The 16,413-nt window shown below is 44.0% G+C and overlaps 1 protein-coding gene across 11 annotated transcripts in view; it reads right to left on the reverse strand.

The window, feature by feature from the left end:
• Window positions 1-3,938: 3,938 nt before the first annotated feature.
• The window catches only part of FBXO34 (F-box protein 34), an 80,558-nt gene continuing 68,083 nt past the window's right edge, over window positions 3,939-16,413 (reverse strand). For 10 of the 11 annotated variants that reach the window (XM_067734903.1, XM_067734934.1, XM_067734945.1 and 7 more), the window contains one exon: window positions 4,616-7,865. In XM_067734903.1, coding sequence (XP_067591004.1) covers window positions 5,717-7,865 — 2,149 coding nt within the window. In that variant the 3' untranslated portion in view covers window positions 4,616-5,716. Of the gene's footprint in view, window positions 3,970-4,615; window positions 7,866-16,413 lie in introns of those variants that run through there. The other variant, XR_010942829.1, reaches the window with a different exon arrangement.

Below are 16,413 nucleotides of genomic sequence, written 5' to 3' on the forward strand. Positions count from 1 at the left end.
TTATAATAGAATTTAACTCAAGATATACAAAAACATTATTTCATCTAATAAGCATGAAAAATATTAAGAGGGCAGAGGGGCTGCAGGAGGGTTCATTTGTATTCTTGCCCTGGGCCACAAAAATTGGGAAAGGCTTGCCCCTGTATCTACACACTTGTAATAAACCCTCGTTGAATTCACTCTTTTTGGGTGTGTCAGCAGTTTCCTGTTGAGAAGGTCCACAATAAAGAGCCTCTGCAGAGCACACACTGGAAGCCTGAAAGCGAGACTCCTGGCCTTGGAAAAGGATAAGATCATGCAGGAGGTCCCAGCTTAGATGCCAGGGCAGCCAAAGCACCATCTCTGCTTAGAAGAAGAATCAATCAGGGCTGGGGTGGAAGGAGGTTTGTGGCAGTCCACGCACCCTGTAGCAGAATCATGCTTGGCTGCCCATACAGGAGGCTTGGTGAGGTAGAGCAGAGAAGGCCAACAGCTCAGTCCCAGAATACGGAAGCCGGGGGTGCCCAGGCTTGGCTCCATCCCTATCCTCCCACTGGACTGCAAACAGTTATACAAACGGGCCATTTCCCCTTCTAATGGACAGGGGACCAACACAAATACAACTTTGCTCTACATTTTACTGATTGGCAACTAATTGATTTTGAATCTGTATCAACCTCTTCATACTACTTAATAGACATCTGAAAACAGTTGGTAAAGCAGCTGTTTGATTTTCTGATGGGGGGCAGAGGGTGGACATAAGGGAGGGAAATAATTTAAACAGCACAAGTGATTCTGCCCCAATTAACTAGATGATGCGATCTGCTATTCCCCGAGTCTTGGTGTCTGTACACTGCTCATCATTCAGCAAGAACAAGTCCTTTTTTTTTTTTTTGTGGTACGCGGGACTTTCACTGTTGTGGCCTCTCCCGTTGTGGAGCACAGGCTCAGGACGCGCAGGCTCAGCGGCCATGGCTCACGGGCCCAGCTGCTCGGCGGCATGTGGGATCCTCCCAGACCGGGGCACGAACCCGCGTCCCCTGCATCGGCAGGCGGACTCTCAACCGCTGCGCCACCAGGGAAGCCCCAAGAACAAGTCCTCTTACAGGACTTACGCATTTCCCACCACTGTACCTGGTGTATATCATTCTCTGCTGGGTGGGTGACGGACACACAGGACTTCCAAGAGTAATTTCAGCTTTGTGCCATTCTCCCCCTAAATGCTAACTTTAGAACCTAATCCCTGCTGGGTTTTATCATTCCAAAGAGAAAAACAAAACATTTAAGTAGAGCTTTCTAATTTTAAACTTTTATAGCCCCAAAAGAATCTTAATCCAAAAAGAATTTGAAACAACGGTTCCCAAAGTTAATTTGTTCTGAGGCCTGTTCTTTGCAAACTGAAGAGGGAGGGGATGGGGGCCTTTGAGAGGCGAAGGTTTCATTTTGCTTTTTAAACAGCGGAGCACCACGTCTCCCCAGAGGTGTGGTGTAAGAGATGGCCATCTCCCTGCTCCCAGTCCCCTCCCAGCTATCAACTTCAGTGGTCCTGCGCCTCTAACATAACACCCAGGTCAAACAAACCACCTAGAAGAGGGTTGCTACCTAACTGTGGGTTTTGCTTAAACCAGTTAGGTGTAAATACACTTGTAAGTCCCCAGAGCGTTCATAACCACAGTGATGTTTGCTGTTCCCGTGAGGTTATGCAAACACCAGCTATGGCCACACACTTAGGTGCATGTCAAGGTACTGCACATTTCCCACAAAGATACTCTCACCCGTCTTGGAGATTGCAACTCTAGCTTGTTTGAACCCAAAGGAAAACCCGGGATAGAAACTGTCAGATTCCCTGAGTGCCAGTCGCTGTGCACAGCAGAGAACGCCTTTACATAAATGCAGCGTGGTACCTGACAGTAAGAGCTAGATAACATCAGCTCCGGTTATTGGCGCAGTCTACAGTGTATGGCGGCGTTTTAGCGCAGACTGGCTTTGTGCTGTTTTTGAGGTAGGCTGTGGGATGCAGGAGAGGAGTAGCAGCCAGTCTGCTGAGTAAAGAAGGAATAGAGGCTATTGAAGCCACGGAAAAATGCCCAGGAAGACCCACATAATAGGAATAGTGTCTGAGGCCAGTCTGTAAAGGTTGGCAGGGAGGCTCTGACAAGTCCAAGTTAGAAGGGTGGTTGGACAGAGTCCAGGAAGGGGGCTCCTAGATCAAGCTTAACCATCAGTTCACAGCCTTCTGCAGTCAGAAAGCCCAAAGCAACTGCTGCCGGGGAAGCCATGACAAAGCCCAGATCATATCAAATGCACAACTGACAGTTACCCAGCAAAACTCCTAGGGCTGCTGTGGAAGTGACCCCAACCAAGAAAGCTCCCATGGGACCAGCTGTGGCCAGAGGAAAGGATCCTCCCAGATCCCCTCATCCCCCTTCAGGTTCCTCATACTAGAAGGAGTTACAGTAGAGCCCAGAGCAATCAGAACCTGCCAGCACCCCTCACATCAAGATGACGACTGGAAAGGAATATAAACATTTTATGGAGGGTGTGTACTGGGTGTGAGGCACTGAGGGGTGGCATTGACCAAGCTGCTCTGCATGAGCCCCAAGTGGAAGGGGCTCCATACACCAAAGAGGCGGTGGCGGTAGAGAGGTACCTAGAGGCACCGTGCAGCCAACCAAGGTGAACAGGACGGGGCAGGGGACGCAAAGGACACGCCTCCTGCACACAGGCTGTCAGTGTGTTCGTCAGGGCAGGGAACGTGGCCAGTTGTGAATGAGCCTTTCACATGACCATTTTAATTCCAGAGTCGTTTTGACAAGGCCTGAAGAAAAAGTTACAATCTTGGCCCTTTTTCCCTTTCCAGTTCATCCCTGCCTGGTATCTGGTCTCATTCACTGAGCAGGGAACAAAGCCAAACTGCCCCAGGGATTGGGGGCAGGGAGCTGCTGACTCTCCCACATTTTCTCTGGTTCTGCATTTTCTTTCAAATGGTAAAGTGAGGGGTGGGAGAGAATCTAGGCCAGGTGTATCAGACCCTCTGAGCAAAAGCTGAAGGGGTAAGAATCCTTTACTTGGGTCCCCATGGGCGTGGAGTTGGGCTGAGCCTAGGCTCTTCGAGCCCACATTCTTACTTCCTTTCTTGTGAGTCTGGGATTCTCCAGCCACGCAGGAAGGCAGGTAGCACTGCACTGTTGCAGAAGTAAAACGTGAGCTGGTTTCCCCAGCTTGGCACTAGGGGGCTCTGAAGCACAGCATCTTTCTCCTAAGGGGAACAGCTACACTTGCCTAGAAATGAAGACCAGGGTGCCCTTGGGCCCCACCTGCCAAAATCCTCTCGTTATTCACACAGACACCCCTGGGAAGTGGGTCTCGCATCACGGTTCAAAAGGGATCATCAGTGATTTCTGAGAACCCCGAGAACTGCATGCCAAGATGGGGTTAGGGCATAATTCTTCCTGTCCTCTGCTCTTGGTCAGTTCAGGCCGTCGCAGACTCACAGCTTGTGTCCCACGTGAAAACCACATCTAGAACGGCTGACTTGAGAAAACCACCTGGGCACATGTAGAAGAACCAAGAGCCAATAACAATGAAAGCTGACATTCCACACACCAAGCTGTGCACCAAGCTGTGCAAGTCCTGCATGTGCACGTCTCCTTTAATCCTAAATTAGGAGTCAAAACAAACCTATTAGGAAGGTACACACAGAGATTGCCAGTTTGGAGCAAACCACAGCGGAGGACGACAAGCACTGGAAACTTCAGCCCAGGGGATGGAAAGCATTCTCACGTACCTTGGCTGGGGTGAGTCATGAGGAAGGACACCGACACCCTGAAGGGGAAGTCAGCCTTCGCAGCCTCTCCTGTTCCTGTGTCACAGACAGGCTCCAGCCGAGCACGTAGGAGGTAGCATGGTGATGTGCCTGCAGGGCAGACTTGTTCAGCATCCAGACACTTTTCAGTTTGTCCCCCCTCTTCAGGCAGGAGCAGCTACTGCCTAAGGATAAGGTAAGAAAGAAGCTGCTCTGTGGCCACATACCACCTCAGCCACAGGTGAACCTGGCTCCCGGACTCCAGCCCTGCCCCACTCTGCTTGGCAGCCCTGGCCAAAGCCTACTCCACCTTTCCATCTTTCTCCTGTGGGACCACCAGAGCCTTCACTCATCACTTTCAAGACAGCCCCACCCCTGGCACACTTACCATTGCTTCTCCACAGCCCAGAGCTGATGCAGCTCCAAGGCTTTTTTGGTGGGTATCAATTTCAAGCCAACCTAGCTTCTAGGTCCTCCATTGCAGCTTTCTGGGGCCAGATAGCTTCCAGCCCTGCCAAGCGTTACATGACCATAGGTCTGAATATATTCTCGATGACTTCTAAACAATTAACTCATTACGCATAGATAATAATACCTCATCCAACAGGAAATACAGAGGGTGCTGGGCAGACAACAAATTCAAACTAAGTGTTAAAGGGTTGCAAAAATGGAAGCTCATGTTAAGTGAAGATGGTCTCTTTCCAGTGGTAGAAAAGAATTCTCTCTCCCCTTCTAACAACTCAATTTTTTTTTTTTAATTCTTAGGATTCAGTTCACAATATCCCTCATCAATATTACCTCAAAAAAGAAAACACATCTGCAAAACTCAGGTCCCATTTAAGATGCATGTTTTTATTGAAGTTAAAAAAAATTTGTAACCAGACAGAAAGAATAAAATAGACAAGAATGTTATAATCTGACTATATAATATTCTCTCATTCTTGGTGAATCACTAAAATATAACAAAGGATTGTTCTCTATGCTAATTTTTTAAGGTTGTCCAGTTAAACCATTATTTGGTATCCTTTCAACAGGTTAACCTCTTAACTATTTAGAGTTTCTTCTCAGAAACATTCATATATTATACAGAAAACATTCATAGTTTATTTGGGAAACATTCATATTTTATACAAATTTGAGACGAGACCAAAAAAACAAAAAACCAAAAAAAATCCACACAGTTGTAGCTGCAACACTATCCTAGCTGCATTGTGGTGATTATGTTCAGTCAGCTGTCCGCTATTTACACCTGGATTTTAATAGTGTTATTTACAGAGGGGCCAAAAGCACTCATCTAAAGTAAAGGCGCTCGGGTTTAATGTGCACTTTCATAGCCCTATGAAAACACAACCATTATATACACTGTAAACACCACAGGGCATGAAATCCATCTCCAACCACAAACATCAGTCTCACAGATCAAGCATACAAGGTCTAAGGTAAGGTGCCTAACTTTTCTTTGTAAGCATACTTTTCACCCAAGAGTACTGCTATTCTCTTCATAGGACACTATTCACTTATTTCAGATATGGTGCCAGTGCTCAAAACATGCCCAGAACCCCTTTTTGGGGATTGCCTGCATAGTCTGCGATGAACTCTGCTGAACATTCTTGATGGTGGCAAGTCTTCTTTGAACAATCCTTTGAAGAAGGATTCGATTTGGGAAAACAGGCATAGTTATTCACAGCCAAGTGGATCAAACTGTGGGATACAGCCCTGGATCAAGCATGAGGCACCACTAGAAAACGATGAGACCGATTTTCTTCTACAGCTCGTAAATTCAGAGATTTAAGATGCCTGAGCAATGGCAGTCCTGATGGAGTAGCAGAGGTTCTCCTGGAACGAAGACTGAGAGGCAACACTCACTGGAACGGCGTATCTAGGTGGTGGTTTGCAGTTTTAAAAATCAATCCGTTGCCTCGCACATAAACTTTAGTACTCCTCTTCAGTTTCAGTCCCTTTTGCTTTCTTATGGATTGCCCGATTAAAGCTATGGCAAGCAGGGACCCAGTGATTGTCATGAAGCCCCAGCTTACAGCCAGGGAAGCCCTTCTGAGACCGGTGGCAGCACATCCAGTATCCCGGGCCATAGGGCAATGCCTGGCAATAGGGCTTGGGGTGCCACCGGCACAGGGACACATCCCCTTTCACATATTTTTTCTTGCACTGCTTGCACGGATCCTCTCTATAGCGTGGATCCCGAACCCAGCGAGAATCTGCTGGCCTGATATTGTAATATTCAATGATAAACTTGAAATAGCAGCAGGTACATTTAAGAGCCACTAAACTCTTAGTGGGAAGTAACCTGAAGATTTTCACCATAATGTGGTGGGGCAGAAAAGCCATGTACTGCTGAGGCTCCAAAAGCTGCTGGATTTTAAACCTGGTCTCCAGAAAGTCATGCGACACCTGCTTCTTCCAACTGGATGCCTCAAGCACTGGTAATGTACTTTCCACAGAAGCCAGCGGGACAAATGAATCAGCCGAGACACTTTTTTCCTCAGATGCACTGTCACCCTCAGCAGCATCTTCAAGCTGACTGGCCTCGGAAGACTCTTCTGTTGTGCCTTCATTCAGCTGGGAACAGCCCGACTGGTGCTGACCAGATGGCAAAAAAAACAACATCCCTGGAAGTGGGTCTTCGCAGGACTTTGAACTGGAAGGCTGGTCTTTCTCTACCTTGGACACAGTGATACTAATGCACAAAGATTCTTTTCTTCTCTGATCAGGATTTTGGCTAGCAAGAGGCACAAGCTCTTCACTCATACCATCAATAGCATCTGGGGGCAATTCAATGGCTTGGGGACAGGTGCGAGGAGGAAAAGGTGACCCAACAAGTTCCTCTGTCATTTCCACATCATGTGTATTGCTGTTTTTCATGGCAGTCTGCTGATCTGGCTCTAATTCTGCACTGTCCGTGTGCAAACTCACGCCTGCTGGCAATGAGGGACAGCCCCGAGGAGCGCCGTCCCAGGCCTGGTCCCCCTTGGGAGAACAATGGTCAGCTCTTAAGGGGCCACAGTCCACAGATACAGACCCCACAGTTTTCACCTGAGTGTCAGGTACCTCCAAGGCGCCTTTGTTTGTTTTGCTTTCCTCAGCCTGGGTGCCATTCACAAGCAACACGCGGCCCACATTGCGACGGAAGCTGTTATTCCTCGAGAGGCTCCCAGGCTCACGCTGGCTCTGCCGCTTCAGGCACTCGGACTCCAGCCTGGCTACCATGTCAAGGACACGGACTGGCTCACTCTGTGGTTCACCAACCTCAGGATTTCTCCTTTCCATGGGTTCTTCACATGCTCCTGGGGCAGACAAGGGCTCGGGGGCTGGGGGCACACCTCTGGATTGCCCGGAAAACCGCACCACAGCAGGTGAGTTAGTGCAGTTTTTCGCACAACTGGCTAGCAGAGCACTGGCTCTTTGCTCGAGGAAGGCAACCATTTGTATGACCGACAGAGGCCTCCCGGCATAGACTCCGTCCCCGTTGTCACTCACGTAATGCACAGAACAATGCTCAATGCCACACGCAAAAGGCTCAGGTTGGTAGCATCTGCTGTTGACTTCCTTCATCCTTTCTAACTGTATCTTGGCTTTTTTAAGATCCCCTGATTTTTTCCTTCTTTTAGTAGCTCTCCCATCAATATCCCAGGAGCTTTTTATTTTCATAGATCCTATTCTATTACTACACTGGTGCGCTGCAAAGAATGCAATCTTTTCCTTGGTATTTCCCGGTTTCACGACAGCCCAGATATCAAGTGGCCCTTCCCCTTCCTCACCCTGGTGGATTGTTGCAGACGATGCATTCTTCTTGGTTTTAACATTCACGCTGCTCTCTTCAGGACTGTTCCCACTCATACTGCACAGGACATTTGGAGAAAGGATTCCAAAAGGCTTTCGAGATGATGCTTTACCAAGAGAGGCTGAAGGAAAGACACTTGGTTTCATACAGCTAGCTTTGCATTTTTCATCATTTATAGCTTGTTGGTGGCTCATAGGAGTTCTCAGAGTTTCCTTGCTGATTTCCAAAGGTCGCACTTTCTTCTGGAGTTTCCAGTATGGCTTTAGGTGCATAACAGAGGCTCTACAAGGAGGAAATACACATTTGATTAAGATACTGATTTCATTTTTAGAAAAGTTTTTTTTTTTTTAACTTACACTCAGATGGTTCTAGCAAGTAATAGAAACATTTTCTATCAGTTCACTAAATCTTTACCAACTCTCATTTCAGCTAGTTTTTAACGTACAAATCAAGAACAACAAAAGCAAAAATAGCTACTTTCCATGGTATACAGACCAGAAAATAAATGGGTGAATTTCAGACTGACTAGACTACGTGAATTTCAGACTGACATTAGTTAACATTCTATACATAAAATTAGTGCTTTAAATGTAAAGAAATTTGAACTTACTAAAAACACTCAAGGGTCAGTACAAGGCACAGTAAAGAAGAAACGAAAGTATAAAAGGAACCCATCCAGAATCTCTAGTATAGTAACACTATTTCTTTCTAAGTCATCACAACTAGCATTTTATTGATTGCAAAACAGTCTATCAAAATTGTTACATTGCTTTCTAAGCTATTCCCATACTGTTGAATATTTTAGATATCTGTATTTTCACTTGTTTGCTTATGTTGCTTTGCCCATCTATTAGTGTTGATTTTCTAAACAATGTACTTGTGTAAGCTCTTAACTGTTAAATTTTCTGCAAATTAAATACAAAGCCCACAATCTTTATTAATTCACTAGTTCAGAAAAACAGTGCCTGTTTTGTCCCCTGGCTAGGGGTGGAGATGGTAACCATTTTAGAAATTATAAAGATGACTGATTACATGCAGAGACATGTGTTCTAGTCCTTGTCATATCACTAATTAGCTAGACAGGGTGATTTTACCTTGGGTAAGTCACTTCCTCTCTGGGTCTGAGTTGAAATGTTAACTGAGGGGTTGGAATACTAGATTATTTAATGATTTTGTCAATTTGTATGTCAAAATATCCCACTGCTACACAGAACACCTGGATTGAGGAAAAAGTGTCTCGTAGGGATGCCTGGTCTCCTACAAAGTAAACCTACAGACCAAAATAAACATCTGCAGTCACAGTTGTGGAGCAACAGCAAGAGCTTTCACAGGTCTAAGCACATGGGCTCTCACCCACTCTCGCCCCTGGGGACAAAGTCTAAGACACACACATTGGGCAATCCAGCATATCACTTTCTCATTCGCTCCGTAACATTTACCCAGTGCCTGCAATGCGGCAGCCTCCATGGGAACTGCTTTCAGGTATCAGTTTTATTCATCAAGAACGAAAGTGATCAGCCAGAATAAATTTACCTTTCACTTCAAATTTAATTCCTAGAGTCCAGTCTCAGCTAAAAGAAGAAATATGGATATAAATATCTTCTAGCTAGGTAAACAGAAATCTTACTTTTAAGGCACACAAAGTACCTTTTAAAAGATACCCCTGAAATAGATCAGATTGATTTGTTTCTGATCTTTAGCAATTATATCCTACATCTGTTGAGATCTCTCCCCTTTGTGCACTACAGCATTTTTAATAGCTTTATATTTTATAGAATTACAGAAACATTATATTCTATATCTATAATTTAGTCTTATAAAAAGAGCCACCCAGAATTCTTCAAGAACAAGATAAAGATATATGAATAAAATAAATGAATAAAAGAGGCACATCTAGTGCCATCTCTCTGTCAACAATTTTCTGGTTTTTCATATCCCTTCAATCCCTGTCTAAGTGAAATCTAAGAAATGGAGGTTGTTGAAAAATCCAATTAATTCTCACATAATGATCTCATTACAGAATATCTGTGAATAAATTTAAACTTCAGCAATGTGTGTGCCATTCTGCATCACACAATATGTTCTCTTCGCATTCCTCCCCCACAAATTATTTTAGGTGCCATTATTGATAGACAGCAACATTTGGAAGAAACTAATGTGATTGCAGATGGCTTTTGTTTGCGTATATTAACCTGTAAAGTCAGCTCAACTGATACATTACTAATAGACAAGGTTTCAGCGGGATTAAAACAGGAGATGATCCCATGGAACAAAAGTGAAGACAGGTACAACAGCGAATGAAAAAAGCCAGTAAGGTCATTCGATGCAACCAGGGTGACTGCTGGAGGGTGAGTGGTGATTCTGTGGGACCCCCAAAGGAAGCAGAACCTTTAGGCACAGGCTCACGTCCTCCACTGGCTGAAGGATGGCTGGAGTATTAACCTCTCCCCGTTCCTGTGCTGGGCTTGAAGGCCCTGAGACAGAAAAGTGCTGGCAAGACTCAAAGAAATGGCAAAAATCTGAGTCTGGGTTGAAATCAGTGGTGGACCATGAGGATATGATGCAGAGCATCAAGGGCATCTACTGCAAAAATTCATAAAATAAAAACTTTACATCTCTAACAGATTACATCAGATGGTGGTGCTTTCCCCACCCCTCCAACTCACCCCCTCAAATACAGACAGGCACCGCAGAAAGCTCCAGCCAGGTTTCCATGGTTGCCAATCTCTTTGCACAGGAGTATTTTAAAAGTTCGCCACGATAAAGTCCTGCTTTAATGCAGGGTTATAGCACCTACCCACACCTGAGTGTTCATTAGACACTCAGAAATGTCCTTGTAAAAAGTTAAGATCCCTGGGCCCGTTGAATCAGAATTTCTGGGACTGGGCCAACAATCTGTTTTTTGTTTGTTTTTTTGAATATTTATTTATTTATTTTGGCTGCGCCAGGTCTTAGTTGCATGGCACGTGGGATCTTTAGCTGCGGCATGTGGGATCTAGTTCCTAAACCAGGGATCGAACCTGGGACCCCTGCATTGGGAGCCCGCTGTCTTACCCACTGGACCACCAGGGAAGTCCCTGTTTTTAACCTTAGATTTAATTCGGAAGGGAACTTAAAGGTCACGTGTTAGGGCTTCCCTGGTGGCGCAGTGGTTGAGAGTCCGCCTGCCGATGCAGGGGACACGGGTTCGTGCCCCGGTCCGGGAAGATCCCACATGCCGTGTGCCCCGGTCCGGGAAGATCCCACATGCTGCAGAGCGGCTGGGCCCGTGAGCCATGGCCGCTGAGCCTGCGCGTCCGGAGCCTGTGCTCCGCAATGGGAGAGGCCACAACAGTGAGAGGCCCGCGTACCGCAAAAAAAAGAGAAAAAAAAAGGTCATGTGTTAGATCTAAGCATGTCAGGGGGGTTCTGGATGTGGGCTGGGGGGCTGGGCTACTGACAGGGGTGAGGTGGAACTGCCCAACAAAAAGCCGGTGGGACAGTCCATACTGAAGCGTCTACTCTAAAAGATGCGTAAAGACAGACCCATCTTCTTACCTGTTATTCTCTTCAAAACACCAAAAAAGTCAATGGCCATGTTATTGCCAAATTTCCTCTCCAACTCCAACTCCTCAGTTTCTTTGACACTGCTTTCCCAGCTCTCTTCTTCTCCAGCCTTTAAGCACTGATGTATTCCTCAGAGTTCTTTCTTTTTCTAGACCATTATTACTCTTAAGCTATATATCTAAGTGACCTCATAGTTTTAATGACCACAGATTCATGACTCCCCAGTGGTATGCTCTCCCAAACGTCATATCCTATGACATGCCTAACAGACATACTCACCTGGATGTCAAAAAGAATCTCAAAAATCAAAATGACTATTTAATGACAGCACCAAGTACCTGGTCAACCAAGCCAGAAAGTTGAGTCACTTCGATTCCTCCTCCCATCCAATCACCAAGTCACCCTCCCTTCTTGTTCATCCCTAGCGCAACTGCCCTAGTTTTAGCTGTCATATCTTACCTTTGCTATACTGTCATTAGCTACAGGAAAGCCTAACCTCCTCATCCATGAAATGCAAGGTCATGGAGCCCACCCCAGCCAACCTATCACAGCTTCACTCCTGCCCTACCATAATTCACACTTTGGAAGCTTGTTCACAGACCATTACCACAGGACCAAGTAGATGAAGGCCAATCATATCACCTAATACACAAATTTTAAGGCAGGCAGAGCCATAAAACTAACAGAACAGCTTCCAACTTTTTTCATACTAACTGCCACCCATTTCTTTCTATCCATTCATTATCTGAAATTTACTAAACACTCTGGGTTGGATATTAGTGTTGCAATTATGAATAAGACATAGTTACTGCCCTTAAGGAGACAGAAAATCAAATAGGCAATTACGACAGCATGTGATATGTGTTATAAGGATAGTACAGGTGCCGGGAGTCCACGAGGGGAGGAAGGGGGAAGGAGAGGACAGAGAAGGAAGGAGTGTATGAAAGGAAGAGAGGAGACCACCAGCACCAAGCTTAGTCTTGAGGGTACAGAAACAGGTCAGAAAAGCCCTGAAGGAAGACAAACAAAGTCCTAAAAATTCAAAAGGTAGGTGAGGTAGGTGAGAAATAATCAAAGTCCCAGCTAAGGTGGACAGACAGAAGTAAATGGGTTAGAAAGGAAGAACAGGCAGGATTTTAGCTACTGATTATAAATGGAGGTTGAGGGAGTGGAGTCAAGGATGAGTCCTCAAGGCTACAGCAACTGGACGAAGAGTGCTACCTTTTAGTGAGATGGTGACAAAGGCAGCTGAGCAGATTTGGAGCAGGGGAAACGGTAAGTTCGGTTTTTAAAAAATGCTGCATGCAAGCTAGAGATACCTAGTAGGCAGACTGACACAAGTCTGGCCAAGAGAAATATGAGGAAAGGAACAAGACAGTTGTGACAGAAATTCAATGAGGAAAAAGTTTTCTGGACAGAGATTACGTATGTCTTTTTCCAAAATTTTCACAATGAACATATATTGCATATATTACCGTTATAATAAGAAAAAATGTACATAAAAATAAAGAGTAATCACACACCCTAGCAAGGTCATATAAAGAATCCTGTCTGGGGGAATCCCCTGGCAGTCCAGTGGTTAGGACTCCATACTGTCACTGCCGAGGGCCCAAGTTCAATCCCTGGTTGGGGAACTAAGATCCCACCAGTCACGCGGCGTGGCAAAAAAAAAGGGAAGAAAAAAAGAGTTCTGTCCAGTTAGTGATGGAGACCCCTGCTGACTCTGCTGTGAGGAACTGCAGTGGGTGAGTAGGGCAGAGCCAAAAACTCATGGTGAAGGAGTGAATGGAAGGTGAAACAGTGAACGTTAGCAACTTTTTCACAAAGTTTGGCTATAAAGGAGAAAGTCTTTGTACATACCTGTCACCTTAAATCCTTTCCAGGAATAAATTGAGATATAATAATGAATCAATTAAAACTTGAACAACTCTCCTCCAGTAAAGACCAAAATCTTGCTTTCAAATAATTCCAGTATTCTTTATTGACTCTTAATTTCTGATTTCAGCTCAAAAAAGCTGGAAAAACTCTAACCTAAACATATTGTACAATCCAAAAATTAAGCCATGGGAGAGAATTTAACTTTGCAAAAAGGCCTAGATAAATGCTAAAGTCTAAAGAATCACACTAACTCTAGTCTATAGAGGACTGAACTTGATCAATGAGGAATCAAATGGTAATATGCGATCAGAATAAGGGAAAGGACGAGATTTCTCTTAGTGCTAACAGACTTCGTGCTAATAGGAGCCTAACATCGAAGGCCTGTTTCCTAACTTGTCACTCCTAGTCCACAGCCTTGCCCATCTAAACAGGCTAGAAGATAAGGTGTTTCCTTTTTCTTTCTGCTTTATTAAAGCTTCAGGAATGCTAATTCCAAAGAGGAGTCATTTATTAGTATAACTGGAGCTACTCTTTATTTACAAAAGGTTAGAGGAATGAACATAGAATAGTCCCTGAAAGATCCCTCCCATGGTACCTTGAGAGGGGAAAAAAAGTGTACAGTAAATAAATCACTGTTTCTTTAAAAACATAAAAGCTTCCAGAGAACAGCTTATGACCGCCTTCTTCACTGGACCATTATAGAAACGATAAGCAACTTCAACGAAGTACTCCACGTATATAAACAAAATCCTTGTTTTTTGCAAATGAGGTGACAGAGCTAATATGACTTTTGAAGCCCCAAAGGTAGATAGTAGAAGAATTAAGATTAGAATCAGATAAGTCTCCCAGATCTATATTTTCCTTGCTTACAAAAATAAATAAATAAAAATTAAAATCCTAGGTTCAATCATGACACAAATAGAATTAAATAATTCTGACAGCATCTATTCAAAGAGCTTCTATCTTTCAAACTGGGGTCAGTTTTTCTTAAGTGCCACATAAAAGCTCTACACAGAACTGTGATGATGTAAAGCAGACATATCATATAACGTAAGAAGCCACACCAATTTAAAAGTATGTAGAAACTGCTCCTATGGCTATTAAAGCAGAAAAAATGCCAACACCGGGAGGGTGTGAATACAGGCGGAGACATAAGAAAAGATTCTCATTAACCTCTAAGCACTGACAGAATGCACCCAACTCTCAGAGTACCTTAACAATAAAACAGAACAAACTCTAAGCCAGAAAAGACGGTATTTCTCAAACTGAGTTCCAAAATATTGGGGACTGGCTTTTTTCCGAGAGGGAGTTCACTCCTTTTTTTAAAGTAATATTACCTAAAACCATTTCATGGGAATTTTGAACTTCGCCTCAGGAGGATTAGATGGTTAGTAGTGCACAATTTAATGGAAAAATCCTTTACTGTCTGTTAATAGATACTGAATACAGAAAATAGCCTTTGGAAACACACATGCATGGTTTTCAAGAACTCACCACTCACAGCTTTCATCAATCTGAGAATTCACCATGGTATTTAAATATAAGACACACCTGCTTCATAGTTATCTGTAACATAGATGCTATAGGATTTAAAACTTCCAGAAAATCAAGGTTTATGATGAACTTGATGGGACAACGAAGTATCTAAAACATCCTGAAAAGGTTACAAATTAAGAAGGGTAGCCACTACTTTGCTCTTCTACTATGACTGCAACAGAAGCAACACCTAACACATTTTAACTGTATTGCAAAATACTGATTTAGTGATATTATCCAAGTTTACATGGGACCCCTCCCCCCTTTTCTTAAAGTAAGGAAGAAAGGGAAGGGCCTGGAGGACAAAACACTCACTACAGCTGTTATCAATTATTAAATAATAATTGGGAATAGAGACAAATCGAAGTATTAGGTTTTGTTAAATTTACCACGTTGTGAACAGTAGTTCACAAAATTATTTCCTATTGCTCCTGTGACATAATGCCAAATACAAAACTCTGGCATATCACAATTTACTGCTATCTAAGCTGATGAGACATCTACTGCTAGAATGAACATCAAAATGAAACCTAATAAAAAGTTTAGCTCCCCCAAAATCATTAACGTATTTTGAAAAGTACACTGAGGATTACCAAGAAAATTTTGCTTCCACAAATTTTCAGATATTCAGCATTTCTGTTAAAACCCTACTGCTTATGTCAACTTAAAAAAAAATGCACCATGTAAAAGTTGTGAATTAAGTTTTATTAGGGGACCTCACTGAGAACTACAGCCCAGGAGACAGCCTCTCAGATAGCTCTGAGGAACTGCTCCAGAAAGGTAAGGGAGGAACCAAGATGCGTATATGTGGTTTATCAGCATGGGGGGGGGGGGGGGTGGAGGAGCCATGCAGTTAAGCAAAAGATTACTGCTAATCACAAAGAACAGACATCTCAAGGGAATGCTTTCAGTGCTTTTCTATGTATGGGAAGATATAAGAAGCTGGGTTCACTGAAATTATTCCTTAGCTACACATCTTAACTATCTAGGTCCATGTGTCCAAAGCACAAAATGCCTCCTGTTTTTCTCCAACCTGAATTCCCCTCAGGCTAATGGCTTGATCCTCGTAGAAGGGGAACTGGAGCAGCATTCTTTGTTTACACTTATTTTTCCTATTCTAATATTTCTTACAGAAAACAAAGGAAAAAAAACCTCTACTCTTTCACATAGAAAGCTGTTACTTCCTTGAGTGTGCTGATGCTTTTTTTAAACTTTGAAACCATCATTCTTCCATATATTTTTTAAAATATTTGGTTGCGCAGGGTCTTAGTTGCAGCACATGGGCTCCTTAGTTGCCGCAGATGGGCTCCTTAGTTGCGGCAGATGGGCTCCTTAGTTGTGGCATACAAACTCTTAGTTGCAGCATGAATGTGGGATCTAGTTCACTGACCAGGGACTGAACCCAGGTCCCCTGCACTGGGAGCATGGAGTCTTATCCATTGTGCCACCAGGGAATTCCCTCCATATATATTTTTATAGAATATATATATATATATATATATATATATATATTTTTTTTTTTTTTTTTTTTTTTTTGCGGTACACAGGCCTCTCACTGTTGTGGCCTCTCCCGCTGCGGAGCACAGGCTCCGGACGCGCAGGCTCAGCGGCCATGGCTCACGGGCCCAGCCGCTCCGCGGCATGTGGGATCCTCCCGGACCGGGGCACGAACCCGTGTCCCCTGCATCGGCAGGCGGACTCCCAACCACTGTGCCACCAGGGAAGCCCAGAATTTATATACTTTTAAGGCAACAATTTTTGATATCATTTGCACATGCAGTACTTTCAAAGAACTAATCAGAGCTTTAACATATGCCCTATTTGATCAAAATGTAACTCAGACATAAGGATGTCATCCCCTTTAGGGAAT

The sequence above is a fragment of the Pseudorca crassidens genome, chromosome 1 (genome assembly GCF_039906515.1).
Source record: "Pseudorca crassidens isolate mPseCra1 chromosome 1, mPseCra1.hap1, whole genome shotgun sequence".
Taxonomy (NCBI): domain Eukaryota; kingdom Metazoa; phylum Chordata; class Mammalia; order Artiodactyla; family Delphinidae; genus Pseudorca; species Pseudorca crassidens.